General features: G+C 39.4%; 1 protein-coding gene across 11 annotated transcripts in view; it reads right to left on the reverse strand.

Annotated features, from left to right (window-relative positions):
- Nucleotides 1–276: 276 nt before the first annotated feature.
- The window catches only part of LOC149747821 (uncharacterized), an 80375-nt gene continuing 60454 nt past the window's right edge, over nt 277–20197 (reverse strand). For 8 of the 11 annotated variants that reach the window (XM_089921701.1, XM_089921697.1, XM_089921699.1 and 5 more), the window contains one exon: nt 277–19354. In XM_089921701.1, the coding sequence (XP_089777827.1) occupies nt 428–826 (399 nt within the window). In that variant the 5' untranslated portion in view covers nt 827–19354 and the 3' untranslated portion in view covers nt 277–427. The remainder of the gene's footprint in view (nt 19355–20197) is intronic. The other 3 variants (XM_089921703.1, XM_089921698.1, XM_089921695.1) reach the window with 2 other exon arrangements.

The following is a 20197-nucleotide window of genomic DNA, read 5'->3' on the forward strand; positions in this document are numbered from 1 at the left end:
CCTCTCCTGTGTCCCTCGCGAAGTGCACACTCCTGGGCGGCGCGAGCACAGACACTTAGCGGGAGTTTACTTTTAAAATGCGCTGATACCATCATGTCTCACTTTTGTTTGGATCAGTCAGCAAACGCGTTTTCGAAACCCCAAATTCTCCACATCTCCTACCTTTCGCGCCGTCCTAGTCTCGAAGCTTCCACCACTGCTCCTCAAGCCGGGTCCCCGTGGGAGGCGGGGTTGCGTGCTGGCGCACAGGGCGTGCACTGACGTCCTCGAGCCCCGCCCCCACGGGCCCGCCCGGAAGTTTAAACCGCCACGCCGCGTCTCGCGAGGCGTTGAAGCCGGCGCCAACAGCCGGCGATGCGGGGGTGCGGGGTCGTGGCATGGAGGGGGCCGGCGTAGCTGGGGCCCGTGGCCCTGCGTCTTCCGCCTGCTACGCGGGTCCTGCCCACGCTGCGGCGCCGCAGCCGCCGGGCGGTGGGCGCCCGAGGGGCCGGGAGGCGAGCAGGGACCGCCAGGCGGCTGTGGGCATCGTGTCCGCAGCCAGCGTCCCCGAGGCCACGCTCTGGTCATGATCACTCGGTGAAGCTGCGCCGCGACAGCGTGGCCGACTTCTGGCGCTGTGAGGACCTGTGTGCGCTGCAGGACTCACTGCCTCTGCCCGCCGTTCGCGCTTCCCTGCGGGAGGGCTGCTGACTTCAACACCGACCGCCTCGTGGGATAGACTGGACGCCGCTCTTGAGCACCCTCTGCCCGTGATCTGTATCCAGAGTTTCTTCCAGCCACGGCTTGGCGAGACAGGTTTGTAGTTCCCGCTTCCAGGGGCCCTCATGTGGGCGCTGAGAAGCGAGGTTTTAGATGGTGCAAGGTGGAGGGTGGGCACTAGAACCGGTGCCCAGTGCCCGGGTGTGCGTGCACTAGACGGGGCGTGCGGCTTAGGACCCCTGCCAGCTCGGTGACCCCGGCCGAGTGCTTTAAGGCTTCAAGGTCTCAGTGTTCTCATCTGAAGCATGGGCTTAACAGGACCCACTCTCTGTGGGGGTTACAAGGGTGCACTCTGTTAATGCTTGTAGACTCTACAATGTAGAACACTTAGCACAGTTTGGAGCGTCGTTAATAGTTGCACAGATGTTACCTGGTGTGTTGAATGACTTTGCCTGGTACAGACCAAAGCGATTAGGAAATTGATATATCCCAGCTTCATTTCCTTTCCATTCAAACAGGGCTCAGGAAAAAGAAATTTTTTTTCAATAGTATCCTATAGTGGAAAGAGCACCAGTGTGAAGGCAGCTTAGGGTTCGAATTCCAGGCCTTATGCTCACTGTGGCCTGGGCAGGTTTCTTTTCGCTACAATCCCCACACTTGTAAAATGACATTAAAAACCACTCTTTCTGTGGGTTCTTAGAATTAATTAAGCAGGTTATGTGTGTAAAGTATCCTGGCACTTGAATGAGTTGTCAGAACCAAGGGCTGCTGGAGATGACGCTTCTGCCCTAGGTAAGCTCCCCTTCTACTGGGTGGCAAGTAAACACAAGCACAGTAGTCAGTGTTCTGGAAGAAGTGAGTTCTGGTGCTACAGAACATAGAATCTCTTTTTTCTTTAATTTAATTTTTATTTTATATTGGAGTATAGTTGATTTACAATATTGTGTTAGTTTCAGGTGTACAGCAAAGTGATTCAGTTATACATATATCCATTCCTTTTCAGATTCTTTTCCCGTACAGTTTGTTACAGGATACGGAGTAGAATTCCCTGTGCTATGCAGTAGGTCCCTGTTGACTATATATTTTATATATAGTCGTGTGTACATGTTAATCCCAAACTCCTAATGTATCCCTCCCCACCATCTTTCCCCTTTGCAGAGCACAGAATCTTGGAAGGGAAAGTTCAGGGTAGGCTCCTTGGAGGAGGTGCCATCCTTTCTAAGGATATGTAGAAGCTCCTGGGGTGGCAGGAGGGAGCAGTGTGTGTCAAAGTTTGAGAAATATAAAAAAATATGGCAAAACTCAGGCACAGGACTGGAACTCAGGGTTTGGGAAAGCAATGAGAGTTGATACTGGAAACCTAGTGGGGCCCCACAGAAAGGGGCCTTGTTTGTCATGTCAGAAGTTTGGATGTTTATCCTGAAGGCTGTGGGAAACACCAAAGAACAGTGAAATGGAATTCTGGTTTAGAGGCTCCCTGGGACTTCCATGTGGAAGGCAGTTGATTGGGTGCAGCGTGAATTGTAATCAAAGGGTCCCACTTAAGTTATAAAAGGTGGGACTGGATTTTGCAGATCTGAGAGAGAATGGGTGAGGCCTGGTGACCAGTTAGAAAAGGGAGGGCAGCAAGTGTGGGTGACAGTTTACAGCTGCATCTTTTTGTGAGATACAGAGCACAGTAGAGGGGGATTGGGGGTGGCGAGAGGACCTTACTTGATCTTCAGTGCTTTAGAGGGACCTGGTAGAGGGGCCAGGTCTGGGCCCAAGATACAGATCTGGGCTTTCTGGAAGGACAGGTGTTTGAAGGCATGGGAGAGACTTAGGTTATCCACAAGAATATCCAAAGAATTATAGGTCTGAGAGTTTTTTAAGTGGGTATATTTGAGGATGTTTATAAGCTGAGAGAAAGTAGCCAGCAGAGGAAGGGTGTGAAGATCTAGGAAAGGAAATGATTGTTCGTTTGTTTTCGAAAAGCTGAATACTTATCGTGTGCCTGGCCCTTTACTAGGATCTGGGGTTCACACCATCTGTTATCTCTCCTGCAAGGACAGTTCAATTGTACCTCTGAAGGGACTTTACTTAAGCAGAGTAATAAGTTAGAAATCAAAAGAAATTAGAGCTGGAAGGGACCTTAAAGCCCACTGTACTTAATTTTGCCACATATTTTACATTGAATGTAACAAAAATTTATTGTTGAGCCCATTCTCTTCAGAGTTCCTTCACTGAACTTCCTTTATGTCTTGCATCCAGTGGGGCTAGCTTGTAGATTTTGGCCTCCTCTTAAATTTGCTTCTTCATCCATATTACATTTTGCCCAGACTATGGCAGAAACTCCTGGGTGGTTTCGCAGCTCCTGGGCTCAGCTCCTCTAAGTTCATCTGCCTACTCGGGTTGAGTGATCTTGTAACATAAAAAGCTATGCTTAAAATAATGCTGCTAATGGCTTGCCCACACAGAGTTAGTGCATACTAGCCACCCAGCATTTGCCCTGCCTAGAGGCGTGTAGTCTGAACTGTGCTGGGCCAAGCCTCATGGGGCTCTTTTTTTTTTTTTTTTTTTTTTTGCGGTACACGGGCCTCTCACTGTTGTGGCCTCTCCCGTTGCAGAGCATAGGCTCCGCACGCGCAGGCTCAGCAGCCATGGCTCACGGACCTAGCCTCTCCGTGGCATGTGGGATCTTCCCGGACCGGGGCATGAACCCGTGTCCCCTGCATCGGCAGGCGGACTCTCAACCACTGCGCCACCAGGGAAGCCCCGTCATGGGGCTCTTTGGCCCTGAGGAAGGGGAACTTTTGGGGATCACTCCCTTTATCTAATTGGTCCTTCAGCAGCGGGGCACCCTTTTCTAATCAGCGGAGGCACCCTTACTCAGCCAGTGGTAGTCCCAGGCCTCATCACCTGTGGGATAAAAGCCATGCTCGCTCCCAGGCTTGCTTCTGCCAGCATCTCTATTTTCCTTTGTGTCTCTTCTCACACTTGGACCCCTGGCCTTTAGTCGTCCCCACCTGAAGTATTTACAGTGCCCAGCAGGAGTCAGGCTTGAGTGTCTTTTCACAGATGTTCCCTCTGCAGTTAATGCACCTCCTACTCCAACTCTGCATAGCCTCATCTTTCTAGATTCTACTTCAGGGTTCTCATGAAGCTGTCACTTAGATATAACTTTTTGCCTCCATAGGCACCTCTATGCATAAAGGTTATGTTTATTTATCTCATGTGATTGAAATTTTGAGTTTATACATCTTCCTCCTTAACGAAGGCTTTAAGGGCAGGAGTCGTTTCTAATCCTTAGCACAGAGCAGATGCTTTTTTTCTTTTTATTTAGGTGCTTTTTAATGATGATAAAATGTATGGTTTAAACCACTCATTTTACAATATTTTTGCTTTAGGTTGTGACAGAAATGAAGTTTACATAAGTCGTGTTCCTGAGATAAGAAATAAAGATGTGACCTTCCAGTTGTGTAAAGCTCATGAAGGCTGTAAGTGCATCGGGTGCGCTAAGGAACCTGGAGCTAAGTGGGCTAGTTCTGAGAGAGAGAGACTTAACTATGTTAACAAAGGTAAGCCTTCATTGTGTCCTGCCAACCTTTGATAGTTGCTTTTGGGGCAAACTAAAGCAATAAAATTTTAAACTGTTCCTCCCTATTAAAGGGATTGAATATTTGGCCACTTTGTTGCACCTGTGTCTTGCGAATTGTCCAGTTGGAGACGGAGGTTTCGAAAGTGAGTTTCAGTCTTGTTTAAGTCTCTTCCCATCGGACTGGTCTCGTGATTTCCTACACACCATGTCTGTCTACCTTTTCCTGTCTACCTTTTCTTGGTGTTGTGCATGCGTGGATTGTCTCCTGTACCTGCTCAAACCTTGGTCCATTTTCATTTGTATCATGGAAGTTTGTCATGCTGGATACTGTCAGAATTAATCTTACTTAAGTTTGTGTTAAGCCACAAACCACACGTTTTGTATATTTCCTGTTTTTTGTGTTTGTCTATATTTTTATGGTTTCTCTTCAAGAAATATTATGGGAAGGGAAATAGCAAGATGTAAAGAGCAAAAAAGTCATCATTCTCTTTAAATTGTTAGAACATCTATCTGCAATCATAATTGTAATGCACTGTGGTATGTGTTCAAATAGGAAATATATGTAACGTCCCGTAGGAGCAGCAAACTCAGTGGTGTTGGTCAGGGTGTATGATGGACCTAATCACAAAGCAGGTGATTCTTGATTGGGGTCCTGAAACATTAGTGTACGTTCCCTGTGTCCATTAGTGGTCTGAAGGGGTAAGGAAGCCTGCCTTTCAATTTGAGGGAACAGAGGGTTTGAGGTCCTCCCTCTTCTATTGCTCTAGCAGCTAATAAAATACTGGGTTTATAGTTGACATTTAAATCGCTGATTGATCATCAAGATTGGCATGTATCATTGGAACTGAAAATCGGAAGAGTCTTAGGCTCTTTAGGTTTTTCTTTTTTTTTCCTTTGTCTCAAAAGTATGTAGTACTTTACTGAGTGGTTGGGAAGAAAGTTTGCAGTATCCAGTGTATTCAGTTTTAGTACTAAATAGAATTAAACTGTTGCTGTAAACTGGAATAACTTTGTTACTGACAAGCTTTAGAATGCATCAGTTCATCAGTTACCTGTTTGGGAAGATTGTAGTTAATGATTTTAAGAATGTGGCTGTAAACCTCCAATTGACTCAAGAAAAGCAAATAAGTCAAGATTGACAAATGTATAGGCTCTTCATCTTACTGTGTGTGTGGGTTTTTTTTTTTTTCCTTTTAGTTATTTGGCAAGGTGTAAAGAACTCTATCACTCTTAAGACAGTAAACTTCACGGGGTATAATCTGACATGGCAGGGAGCAGATTACATGGCCAAGATCTTAAAGGTGATTTTATGTTTAAACTTTCATGAAAACATATGTGATTGAAGCACATTAATACATTGACACAGATGGCAGTTAATTTTTGTCTTTTGATACCTGTGAGTGCATCTTTCATTTTTTTGAAAGAATAAGACCAGTTTTCAGTTTGGGATTCTACCATTTAGTAAAGATAGTCCACTTAATTTTAGAAATAGGAGATTTAATATATAATACATAATAATACTTCTATGTATTTTTAGTTACTGAAAACATTGATTGTGATGCTGTGAAGAAACTATGCCATTATAGTCTTCAAGATTTTAATGAATCAAGTGTCTATTAGCTGCTGTAGTTTATAAACTAATAAACATCACTACATCGGCAACTTGTAAATACAGTTTTTAAACTAATGCCTTAACAACTTTACAGTGGTTATAATTACTGTATTTAGACCTAAATTATTTAATAATTTGACATGAAGTCTTTTTAATAGTTTGATGGTGCAGAGCAGGGATAGGTAAACTATGGCTGGTGGGCAGATCCAGCCCGTCGCCTGATTTTGTAAAGAAAGTTTTTTGGAACATAGTGGAACCCATTGTTTACATGGTAGCTATGGCTACTTTCAGCCTACGCCAGGGGGGTTGAGTAGTTGCAACAGAAACTGTATAGCCCACAAAGCTGGAAATGTTTAAATTTAGATTTTAGAAATTGAAAAATTCTTTGAGCCTATACAGGGCAAGTCCATTGACCCCTCGGGTAGAGAACAGTCAAGAACCTGGGTGCCGAAGCCAAATGGCCTAGGTTCAAATTCCCTTTCTCCCTTTTCATAGCTAGTGACCATGGACAAATCACTTAACGTCTATGCCTCATTGTGAGGTTTAAATGAACTCATTTGTATAAATAGTGCTTGGCACATACTAAGCACTGTGTAAGTGATTGCTGTTATTTCTGCTTGGAGCTTTTATAAGCCATTGTTAATAGGAAAATGACACTAATGATTTTGCTTTTAGAGTGTCAAAGGCACTTTGAGTCTTTTATGTTTTCAAGAATGTAACAAGACTTTTTTGATTTAAAGTCAGTGTTCCCTGTTACCAAAATTGATTTTATGAATATAAAGAATTGAATGTCTTTTAAGACAAGACTTGTGGTTAAATGTCAAACCATTATCTTCCCAAGGCACATCAAACTGCTGTGCATAGTCCAGGCCTCTGAAGTTTGTGTCCACATGCTAGGTAGCATGTAAGATCCATTTTGTAAATATAGTTTTAAAAATAATGCCTGGGACTTCCCTAGCGGTCCAGCAGTTAACACTCTGCGCTCCCAATGCAGGGGGCCTGTGTTCGATCCCTGCTCAAGGAACTAGATCCCACATGCAATAAGTAAAAGATCTGGCAGGCTGCAACTAAAGACCCGGTACAGCCAAACAAAGAAACAAATAAATAAATAAATACTTTTTAAAAATAAATAAAATTCAATAATGCCTTAGGAGTTAGGAAAAGAAAATATTAGAACCTATTTAGCTTTGTATCATTTAAAAAATATCTGTGTAGTTTATAATGTACCTAAATTATATGTATAGAACTTTGTGTATATAATTTGTTAAAAAATAAGATGCATATTAAAAAGTTTTCTTATGGGTTGCCCAGTCAGGTGTTTGGAGACCATTGGAGGACAGAATGATGAAATTTAGAGCCTCAGCAATGATAGAATTTAGAATCAATTCCCTGACTTAGATGATAAGGAAAATAATTCTTAGACTGTAATTGAGTTATACAACTTTACATAACTGTTCAAAAACAGGTCATCCAGTGGCTGGAATCTAATCACTGACCAACTAGAATGTGGGTCACTGGACTCGTAAAGCAGAACTGTTTAATTTCTCAGCTTGATTCTTCTGGCATATATGCGTGATATGTGTGTGTGTAAATCTCTGACATAATAAGCCATACTCAGTAGGCACATCCTGTTTCCTTATTGAAACATCTTAATTTTGTCCCATTAAATCTTTGAAGTGTCAGACTATCAGAAGGCATGAAGAAACCTGGGCTGAGAGTCTTCGTTACAGGAGACCTGATCTTGACTGTATGCCTGGTTTGAGGCGCATCGCTCTGAACTGCAACAAGCTCATTGGTGACCTGGGTGCTCGTGCTTTTGCAGAATCTCTTAGTGAGGATTTATGGCTTGGAGGTAAATTCTTAAATTGAAAATACTGAATTTTTAATATAATATATGCTTAGCTTTTGGCATGATACTGTTGTGATAGGACTTTTTTTAAGGCCTCATTTTTCTGATAGCTTTTATGTTGCTTTTAAACTTTCTCTAAGAGTTACATATATTCTTTACAGAAAATACAGAGTAACAAGAGAACAATTACCTATAAATTTAATACCCAGACATAATCACTGTTCATTTTGGTGTATATATTCTCAGTCTTTTTATTGTTTTCTATAAATATATTTGTACACTTAGGGATTACAAAAATAGAATTGTAGTATACTTGCTATTTCATATTCCTGCTTTTTTCACTTAATGAGGTATCATGTAGTGTTCCATCATATTGATGTCCCATAGTTTAATCAATTCTTTGCAATTAGATTGAGACAGTTTGCTTTTCCCTGTCAGAAACAACGTGAATACGTTGTATATACATCTCTGTGTCCATCGGGCTTACTTCTGTAGAATAAGGTACTACAAGTGGAATGACTAAGTGTGACATATTTTTAAGACTTTTCATACACATTGCCAAATTACCACCCAGAAAGGCTATGCCAATTTGTAGTCCACCCCAAGAGTGGATGTGAATGAAGCCTGCCTCTCACAAACACTGGCTGGTAGCACTTTTAAAAAACCGTAAGACTACAAAAATGAGTACCTCTCCCTTTTTTATGCAAGTGGGATTACTCCAAATTTTATAACTTTTTTCAGTTAATTCAGTATGACCATCTTAGCAAGTCAGTAAATTTGCATCTTTTTTTTTTTTTTTTTTTTGCGGTACGCGAGCCTCTCACTGTTGTGGCCTCTCCCGTTGCGGAGCACAGGCTCAGCGGGAATGGCTCACGGGCCCAGCCGCTCCGCAGCATGTGGGATCTTCCTGGACCAGGGCATGAACCCGTGTCCCCTGCATCGGCAGGCGGACTCTCAACCAGTGCGCCACCAGGGAAGCCTTACTGCATCATTTTTTTTGTGACCCTTCAGTGTTCCATTATATGAATATGCCACAGTGCACATAGCTTATCCGATCTTGTATAAAAGGTATGTCCAGTTTTTCAGTTACAGATAGTACTCTGATATATATCCTTACCTATATCTCTGACTATTTCTTTTGTATCAAAAGGGTATAGACATTTTAAAGACTTCTCTTACAGAATCTTGGCTTAATCTGATAGAATAACCACATTTTGTTTTATTTTGTATTCATTTGATTTACTGGTGAGGTTTACTGGCTGTTTGTATTCATTTGGCTAGTTGGTTAGTTACACCAGGTGTCCATTCTTCTGTAGTGAGAGTTTGTAAGGGTTGTATCATATGCTGTTAGTTCCATATGTCTGACTTGCTATTTCTGTATGTCATGGGGTGTTGAAAGACTCCAGTTATTTTAATGTGATGGTCCACTCAACACTTAAATGACTCATGATAGTTTCCTTTCATGTAATATTTTTTAATACCTGTGCTTTTGCGATGATCCCTTTTGATTAAGTGAGTAGGTTGTTCAGCCCCAGAACTACTAGAATTCATGATCATTTGTTCTGGTTTTTGTCTGACCTTTTACCGTGAGAGTTCTTGACCATCATACTTTCATGATAGGTTTTTAGTGTGTATTCTCTATACACACATTGTTTGAATTTGTTAATTGTTTGTATCCTAGAAAACAGTACTTTTCTAATGTTGTACTTCCCTTATGGTTTGAGCAGATAATTTACTGATTAAAGTGATTTATACTTGTAAATTGTTCTTATCTCTACTCTGAATAGAGGTGAACCTAGATACTAAGCCTGCTTCCACCAAGAGCATTATTTGCTTCTTGTGCAACCTCTGAATTCTTGCAAGGAGTACTTTATTCATTTGTCAGTTTCACAAGTAATTTTTTTAATACCTTCTGTGTGCCAGATACGGGTTTAGGCACTACGGATAAAGCAGTGAACCAGACAGACAAAAGTCTTGCCCTCATGGAGCTTACATTCTAGTGAAGGAGTTCAGATAGAAATTAGTAAAGAGATAAGTAATATCATTTTAGAGAGTAGGAAGTGCAAAAATATGTTAATGTAAGAAGAGTGGGGGGGGGCAGGTAGGACTCCATTGGACAGGTTTGTTAGGGGCCAGCTTCACTGGAGAAGTGGCATTTGAACGGAGACCTGAATGAAGAGAGGAGCAAGCCATGGAAGATCTGGGGTAAGCACATTCCAGGACAAGGGGGCAATGAATATGCAGGCATGTAGGTGGGTGGAGTATTTAAGGAAAAGCAAGAAGGCCAATCTGGGCAGAGTACTGAGTGAAGAAGAATGTGGTATGACATGAGGTCAAGGAGCTAGCCAGGGGTCTGCTCTTGTAAAGTCTTGAAGGCCAGAGTAAAGATGTGGATTATTCTAAATGAGTAGAGGGTTTCAAACTGGAAGAAGGCATGATCCAAATAGTATCTGAATAAGGTGACCTGGTATAGAGAATGGACTTGGGAGGATAAAGAAGAGAAACAGGGAGACCAGTTAGGAGACTATCACAGTGGTCCAGATAAGAGATGTTTATGGCCTAGGTTAGGTTGGAAGTTTGCAGCAAGTGAAAAGTGGTTGAATTCAGGTTGTGTTTTCAGGGTGTAGCTAACAAGACCTGCAGATAGATTAGTTGTGAGGTATGAAGGGAATAGTAACAAGGAGACAAGTCGTTGATGATTATGTGTGCAACTGGGTGGTATTACTTAGAAAAAGGGGGCTGATGGGAGGAGCAGCTTTTGAGGGAATATCAGGACTTTGATTTGTTATCTTAGATGCCCTTTAGGTATCTAAGTGTCTGGACAGTGCTCAGACTGTACTTTCAATCCAAAGGTATCCAAAGCCACTTTAGATGCAAAATGTTTGAAGTTGACCTTTGCTGCTGCCAAAATAGTAGCCACTGGGGGCAGTCTGCAAGATGGCATCTTAGGTTTCTGAGGAAGAAATTAGAATACACAAAGGGGTATTAAGTATATAATTACATAATGTAGATTTCATATTTAAATTTATGGGAAAAGCAATAATTAGTTGGCTTTTGGTTTTAAATGGAAATAGACACTCATTGGGAAATAATTACTCTAACTTCAGTTCATTTTACTTTAGATCATTCTGTGATGAAAGCAATTATCAAAAAAGTTCTCCAGATGGAAGGAGTGCCAAGTCAGACATACATAACATGTTTCAGTTCGCTCAGAAGAATTTCTCTTTAATGGCTTGTTTTTCTTTCTTTCTTAAAAGAATATTATCAAGGTACTTTCTGCCATCTTAAAACTAAGTTTTTAGTCAAATCAAATGGCTTTTCTGTTTTTGAAAATGTTGTGTGATGCTTTAATTTAGGTTCCCAGAAATGCAGATTGAAAACCTTTTAACTTTTTATTTTCTGGAACATATTATCGTTAGTCACAAATAGTCTTTTCTTTTTTTGGTGATAAGAATGAACAGCAGGAGCAGCATTTGTGAAACCAAATCTAATATGAAACTGACTCTTTCTTGTGAGTAAATTTGAATTTTGAAACAGCAAAACAATAAGGTTTGATATAAAGCAAAATAAATATTTTATGTTTATGATCTGCCAATTTCCCAGAAAGAGTTTTGTGGTGACTTTAGTTATATACCAGATACATTAAAATCACCAATGGACAACACATCTTTTATTCAGGTTCCCTCTGAAAGTTTTAAAAATGTGTTGACTTAATATCACTGAACGGTTCGCTTTAAAATGGTTAAAATGATAAACTTTCTGTTTTGTGTAGTTTACCACAATTTTTTTAAAATGTGTTGTTTGAAGATTTTTGGGTTTTATAAAGGTATTGTATTAGCATAAAAATGAAAAATTTAAAAGACCACCTCTAATTGCGTTATCCTATCTAGCAATATTTACTTTTTTATTTTCTCTTCCTGCTGTCTATAAACATAATTCCACATAACTTCAATATAATTTGCCATCCTTATCTTTTCATACTAAATTTAAATTCTGTGATTCATAGTTATACTTTTTAACATTGTATTCACAAGGTTTCATTGAGTTGGTCAGTTTTTTAAATTGGTGAACAATTGGAAATAACCTAAAATAAACTATTGTAAACATCTTCATAAATACAGCTTTTTTTTTTTTCTACTTAAAGATGTATGTTTTTGATTCTCTGTTAATCAACTTGCTTGGACAATAGTGTATTAAATAAGTTGTTAAGAGTGTTTATGAAGTCAAAAAAAAGCTTATGATTGTCTGCCAATTGTTATTTCAAGAGAGTGATATTTTAATAATCAAATAGTACATACAAAGAAGTTAAGATTTGTGGTATCACACTAATTAGATATTATTATTAAAAATTTATATCATGTGTACAGTATTCTTAAAATAGCTAAGTTGACTTTCGCTATGATATTAGAAATGGAAATATATATATTAATAAAGCATGTATATTAGGAATTCTGTAAAATTAGTACCTGGTAGTATATAATAGGGCATCATGGAATGAGAAGAAAACAGTTAAACGTTTTTTTTTTATTTAGCATGATGAAACAAAGTGGAAATATAACTGAAATATACAAACTCATTGAGCTATTTTAAGAGTAATTTTATTTCTTGGGCTTTTTTTTTCTATTTGCCTCAGTTATTTGGAGACATAGAGGTAAGCCAGTCAGTATCTGGGTATATACCTAGATCCTGGTGAGTATAGGGTGAAATAATGGTGTGAATTGTGTCACATTTATATTGTCATTTTGTATGCCTAAAAAAAGATGGGAACTTTTATTAGAAATTTTTTTATCTCCTAACAAGAAAAGTATAATTTAAAAAACTTTTAATACAAATGTATTTGCATTCGTTTCTGAAAGTAAATGAAGGGTATACACATACAAACCACATGCATACAAACATTTTTTTGACTGTAATTAAGTTAAAAAACACAATAAAATAGCACAAAATGAACTGAGCTCCTATATATTTTTAAGAGGCATGTAAATCACACAGGATCGTGTGGTGATTATCAATAAGCTACACTCTATGAAATATTTGTCCTATATTACCACATACACTCCATTTTACCCTGCATCCTAATGTTGCTAAACTATAGTAGAAAGCAACAGCATAGCACAGGGAGATCAGCTCGGTGCTTTGCGATGACCTAGAGGGGTGGGATAGGGAGGGTGGGAGGGAGGCTCAAGAGGGAGGGGATATGGGGACATGTGTATGCATATGGCTGATTCGCTTTGTTGTGTAACAGAAACTAACACAGAATTGTGAAGCAATTATACTCCAATAAAGATCTATTAAAATAAATAAATAAAATAACACAAAATATAGTAGCTTTGAAGGATAAATATAACCATTTTAACCTATGATGTTTGTTTTCAGTAAATTCAAATTAAATATTTAAATGTGAATTTTAATATGTGGCTTGTTGTAAATAAAATATTAACACGTAGGTCTAGTTTTTGCAACCAAATATTTCATATAAAGATACTTGCCTCTTTACTACTGAAATATAGGATAAGTCTCCACATTTCACTCTTTTATCCAGTGGGTTTCATTTGTGTTTTTGTGTGTTTTCTGTATGAAATCAAAGGAGCAGTGAAGGTTGACAGGCTTATAGGAGAGTAACATTGACTCACCTACCACCCAGCAACTTGCAGCCTTATAACTTTTATTGTTTTCACATAGAAAAATTCATCTTAAATTGAAATTTTGGTCTAATTCTGAAGATTCTGTTTGGCAGAAGTCATGGGTGTATCTGTGTTTCTGTGTCCTTGAGATTCAGAAATGCCAAAGGTGTTCTAAGATTCAGTAAACTTGAGTGTTTCTGCATAATACATAAAATGTATCATACTTCGGGAGTATTTTAAAAATTTATTTTTGCATTTCTGCACATCTCAATACTTTTGTTTTAGTTAAAATAACTTGTTACTGTAGAGAACTTATATTTTTTAAAAATGCTGGCTTATGTAAAACCTTTGTACAAAACAATCCTCTTTTTAATGGCCTTGGCATCATTGTCAAGTCCCTGTTTGATTCCTTTCAAAGTGTACACATGTGACAGTTGCTCTGTAGACCTTTGGTGCATCTTGATTCCTTCGTTTCATGCTTTGTCAAACATAGGCTTGGCCGCAAAGCAACCTGTAAGTAATGGAAGGAAACACTCTGCTGGTAAAGAATGTTATGGTCCTGAACCTCTACCACCTGGTGTGTCTGGTTTCTGGCCGTGGCGTACTGCAGAACGTGCAAAAAGCAACAGGTAACGTGTTTGCATTCCCTGTCTTTTTCAATCATTCAGAGTCCTTTATTTTGGAACTTCTGTTATGTGAGCGGTCTCTGGTGCTTTCTATAGAGGAAAAAAGATAACTCACACATGGCTTCTGCCTAATGAGCCCTCTAAGGAAGAAAAACAAAAAGTAATTGGGAGTTTCAAGTTGTTTCTCAAGTGTCACAACAGAGCTAACCCCGTGGGAGTCTTGAGGAGACTAAAATTATCACCAATTGTGCATGTGAGAAAAGTTTCATTAAAGGCAGGTGTAGTTGCGTGAAGCCCTACAGCACAGAAGTAGGAATTTGGATATGTACGAATGGGCAAAAAGACATTTTAGACATGGGAAATAGTTTAATACAGAATGGATGAAAATTATGCATTAGACCTTTTCTAAAACAACTGGCTTATTAACTCAGTAAATCAGATTTAGTGAGTCAAACTAGCTTTACCTGATTCCTTATCCAGGGGATAGCTGTTGAGAGTAATTTTTGTCACAGAACAGTAAATAAAATGGTTGAACTATAGCTTTAGGCTTGCTAAGTGAAATAGATTGCTCTAGATGATTTTCAAGTGACTGACTTGGTAGTATTCACGAAATTGGGGATTAACAATTGCTTAAGAAAACAAAGAGAATTGATTTTAAATAGTACTTGAAGTAGTTACTGTGTAAAATATCTGTTCAGTTGCTCATGTTAAATGGATGTTTATAATCCCCATTCGACAACCGACTACTTTTTTGCAAATGGTAATGTGAATTGCTGTGGCATAAACTATAGTGTTGAATCCCCAGTCTTTGCACTTGAGTTTAACAACTTTGTGGTTTCCTATCTTCTTCCTGAGACACTTAATCTCAGGTCCATCCTCCTCACACAGGGTGGTAAATTAGAGAATGATTAATATCACCATTTAAAGAAGTGAGACTGAAATCTCAAGCATCCTGAACATAGGAACTGAAGGGGTCTCTCAGCAGTTCAGAGAGTTATTACCGAGCCAGTCAGCTGAATTCTGTTCAGTTTTCTCCATAGCAGAGCCCTCCAGGTCCTTGTTTTGAGCTTATTTATTTTTATACACAATTCTGTGTGGATACTGTACATAATAATAAATAGTTGTATTAACTGGGTTTAACTGGTGATGTATTTACATGAAGATCTAACTTCGTTTTGTTGATATCTTTTTAGGGGCTTTCCATTCATCAAAGCTCGTGATGTATGTAATCCGTTGCTGGTGTTTAGCTATCATATTTATGATATATAGGGCTTGAATTGGGAAAGGTGGATGGTCATTCTCCTTGCTTTTTAAACTGACAGAGCCTTACAAGAAGCATTTCCCTCTCTGAAATAAATCCATGTAAAACATGTTTGGTCACTCTCCCAATGCAACTGTGTAGTTGTGTGGATTTGGCACACAACTGGCAGCCTTGTGGTTATGCCTGTAAACAAGGAAGCCTGTTTTCCAGTCCGCAAATCAGCTGTTACCCAGTGAAACGAACTTGAGTGCCATTTCTGACCCCTCACATGGAGCTCTCATACTGAAGAATGTTCACATGTTTTCAAGAAACGTTGTTTGCAGGCTATATGTACAAATTCCTGATCTGAAAGCCAATATAAAGCAACATCTCCCAAACCTCTGCTCTCTCACCAAGGCCACACACATTCCCTCGCTTATGGCCTCATGGCAAGCTAATACTGTCAGTATCAGATTCTCCTTCCCAGTGGTTCTGGGAGACTGCATAGTTGCTCTGTGAAAGGCACCACTGCTGAGGTTGAGAGAAGAGCATCTTGGGTGTCAGTCCTGCCCTTGCATGCCCAGAGAGAGAGGTGTGCACCTCGTTCTCCTGTTACGGTTTTCCTGTGCTGCAGGGTTTGCTGCTTGTTGTCAAAATGATGTCCTAGTGACTTGTCTTCTGCGTGGTTATATAATCCCAGCACACTTCTTTATGATCTGTAGACTTTTATGGGGTTGTGGCCAGGTCAGGTTTTAAATGTTTGGAACTGTCCTATTAAACAACATTGCAGTGGCAGTGAGTCTTGATGGGAGAATTGTATTACTGTTACCCTAGTTTTGGCTTAAGTGTGGTGAGAAGATGAAATTTTTGATGGGTTAGTTTTAGTTGTGTATGTGTATGTGATTTCTTTTTTAAAGTTCTAATGTCTGTTATTCCCAGCTTAGATATGTTGACTTTCTGATTATTCATCAGTCCCTTTACTGATGTATTTTCCTCTGAAAAACTACATTTTCTTCCAGACTGTTTGTGTCTGATGGTGAAGAATAAATTTTTCATTTGCAGTATAAAGTTGATCTGAGAAAAAATGTTTACCTTGGCTCTTCACTTGGCTTCTGTGAAAGAAACTTAATAAAATAATATGGGCAGTTCCCATTACTAATCCTAACCATGTACAACAGAGGTCTGTACAGTAACATAGCAAAAATAAGTTCCTGTAATTTTACTTAGTCATTGCCTGTTTTAGACTAAGGAGCAGTGAGAGACATTTATAAATAATGATACCTCAGATCACTTTTGTTAAATGTCCTCTAATATTTGGATATTTGGATCTGGCTTGTGTTATCTTTTTTTACAATCTTGTCTTCTTTCTTTGCACTTTAGTGTAACAACTCTGTGATTTCCTGTCTTCTTCTTCAGACACTCAGGTCCATCAGAATTTCCTGTGACTGTGACAGTAGAGAGTCCTTCCTCCTCAGAAGTCGAAGAGGCCGATGATTCCTCAGAAAGTGTTCAGGAAGAGCCAGAGAAAATCCGTTTGAAACAAGAAGCACTGCAGGTACAAAGTTATCACTTTAAAGCTATAGAGAAGATTATTTTTCAAATGGAAGCCTGATTGCAACACGGCACAGCTTGTGTGAGGGTTCTGTTTTCCCCTCCCATCTGCATTGTATCCCCTTGAATGGTTCCTTAAGCTTAGACCAAGGTGAATGGTGGACATTTGAACTCTAAGAAATAAAAATCAAAACATGTCGTTAGTAATATACTTTCCTTTCCTCAGAACCTTAGTATATTAGATTTAGGTGATGTATGTAATCAGTTGCTGGTGTTTAGCTGTCGTATTTATGATACAAATGATAGCTAAACACCCATCACTAAGGTGATAGTGACCATACGATAAAGAAATTGAGTTCTGAATGAATATAGTCAGCTGATTCAGTGTTCTTGTTTTACAGATGAGAAAATTGACAGTTCTAGTTGAACTCTGTTTTTATAAGAGGAAAATATGGCCTCATTTTAAATAAAAGTAAAAAAAAAGTTTTGATGTTGATATCCTCCTTTCCTAAAATAAAAAATATCAAGAAGCTACATTCTATTACCAACTAAACCTGACCTCTAATGTCATTCCATACTTTTGTTTGTATGGACAGAAAAGAAAAACTGATTTTCATAAGAAATTTTTGTACCTCAAAAATAATATGTTTCTTTTTTTTTCAACTTTAATGCAGAGCTGAACATTTCTAGTAAATAAAGGAACAACATTTTGGGGGACCTTGTCTTTGTGCTACAAAGTTCATGTTTAATTTTTTTAAATTATTTAATGTGATTTTCTTTTCATATGAAACATGAAACTTGACAGGTTTCAGAACTAATTATCCCATTATTGTAGGACTATGGGAATTACTCTTTGGTTTTCAAAAGAGAGTTAGATTTTTATTTTTTTAATTAAAATTAATGATAATATAGAGAAATTTTAAGAAAAGAACTTAGAAAATTATGAAATGTTAGAGTAGGAGAAATCTATAGTTCGTGTAGGGTTACCCCCTTTCGTTTTATAAATGAGCACCTACAATTTGTAGCACGTAGTGGTTTATTAGTAAATGGCAGAGTACGACAAGACCCTAGAGCATCTAACCCGCCTTCCTTGTCATTTTAGATGTGATGTATTCATTTCCTTCACGAATAGACCAGGAGATTGTATTTCTAAAAGCAATGATAGACACTGGGGAAGACCAAGAAGTTTAAACACTGGACCACAGAATAGCAGATTCAGAAGGCACTGAGAACCCTTTTAGCTCTTCTCCGTTTTCACAAGACACTACAATGATGGTATCAAAGTGTTTAAGTATATAAGCCCACAAGAATCAAGAGATTTCAACATAGTTTTGAAAGACGGAAGACAAGTGGAAGAGTGTGAAACTGAAGCAGTAGAACAGAGGAAAAGCATCACCTAGAATATGCACAGTGAACACCTGCAACTGAGGAGGATTCTGACCCCACCTGCAGAAGTAGGCCCATGCTCAGATGCGCATGTAGGAGAGAGGGTGGAGTTAGTTAAAAGTGTGACTGAAATAGGGGAGCTCATTGAAGGGTTGTGTTTGGAGGAGTGGACTCCCAGCCCCGCCCTCACACTCCTGAAATGAGATGATTTCATTTTGAAACCAGTGAAACTGGCGAGAACTAGGGCAGCTAGTGTGAGTTTTTACACCCTAGAAAATTGTGTTTGGGAGAGATCCTATTACAGTTACTCCCCGCTTTTTCCTGCATAAGAAACCAATCAATCGTTGACTTCAGGGAGCTTTCTGCACTCATTCTTAAATAGAAAGTAACTGTCATTTGCCTGATAGTTGAGTAAAGCTTCCAACATGAGAGGGGGAAAAAGAGTGAAAACGTATCCTAGTAGGACCAGGGACAATTTAGGGAACAAAATAATTTAAGAAAAAACCCTAATTAGTATCCTGAGAGAGGTTTAAAAAGAGCTAGCAACTATAAAATAAGATTAGGGTGTTAATTAAAAAGAGAATGGTCAGAAAGCAAGAGAGGTCTCTTGGAAATGAAAATATGGTTGCTGAAATAAATTCAGTAGGAATTTAAAACATTTCTCAGTATATAAAGAAGAAAGACATAATGGAAAATGTGATAGAAATATGTTAGAGAGGCTGCATCTGGGAGATCCAACATGTTACTATTAGATACTCCAGACCCAGAAAAAAAATGGAAGGAAGCTGTCAAAGGGCAACAAAATTCCCCACAGCTGAAAGTAGACATCAGGCCTCAGACTGAAAATAGTTACACAAAATGAGCAAGAATAGACTCATACCTAGGCACCCTTCATTGTGAAACATTAAAATACTGAAAAAATAAATTAAAATAGAATAAAATACTGAGAGGATACATCCATTCCCAAGAGAAAAATACCGCCCACCTAAAAAAAAGAGTTAAGGGCTTCCCTGGTGGCGCAGTGGTTGAGAGTCCGCCTGCCGGTGCAGGGGACACGGGTTCGTGCCCCGGTCGGGGAAGATCCCACATGCTGCGGAGAAGCTAGGCCTGTGAGCCATGGCCGCTGAGCCTGCACGTCCGCAGCCTGTGCTCCGCAGCGGGAGAGGCCACAACAGTGAGAGGCCCGCGTACTGCAAAAAAAAAAAAAAAAAAAAAAAAGAGTTAAAATCTGACCTTATCATACTTGTCATCAGCACCATGCATCCTGGAAGGCATTAGAAAGATACCTCCAAAGTTTTTCAGGCACATAATTTTCACCCTAGGGGTTTGTATCCAGCCAAACTATCAGTCATAAGTGGAGGCTGAAGAAGATATTTTGTACACAAAGAAATTTGAAAAATTGACCTCCTGTGCTACACCTTAAGCTATTTATAGAAATAATCCAGCACAATGAGGCAATAAACCAAGAAGGAAGGTAATAGGGGATTCGGTGCAGATTGCAGCTAGCCTAGAGTGGAGAGGCTTCTATTGATTGTGTGATTGAGAGCTTAGAAGCACCTTGAGGCATATTGTACTTACTTGGTATTAGGCACTGTTGGAAGGGAGGAGGGAGAGGAAGAGGAGAAGGAACTTGAACTCCAGAGGAGAAAAGGCTATATGGGCATAAACATGAAGCAAACTAAACCATCATTGATTTTTAACGTACTATTGGTGAGGAAGACAAGAATCCACTTAAACTTGACACTATAGATGTCCCCCTTTTCAGTGACACACAGGGGTAATGACCACCTACCTCATTTGTTGTCCAAACCAGAACTTGTCCAAACTCCTTACACTTCAATAGTGTAAGGAGGCGCTCTAATGCTGTAACATCAGGACAACAGGTATAAACTGGAACAGCCCAAGGCGGCTTGGGGTATGTGGTCACCCTGCACAAGGGCAGTGACACTGGTACAGTATGGAACAAGGTGTAGTCTGTACACAGAGACACAGTACATCTGCAGTGGGCAATATTAATTTAATTGTAATAATGG

This window comes from Delphinapterus leucas, chromosome 12 (genome assembly GCF_059928025.1).
Source record: "Delphinapterus leucas isolate spDelLeu-1000000601 "Yukka" chromosome 12, BTC_Dleu_Yukka2, whole genome shotgun sequence".
Taxonomy (NCBI): domain Eukaryota; kingdom Metazoa; phylum Chordata; class Mammalia; order Artiodactyla; family Monodontidae; genus Delphinapterus; species Delphinapterus leucas.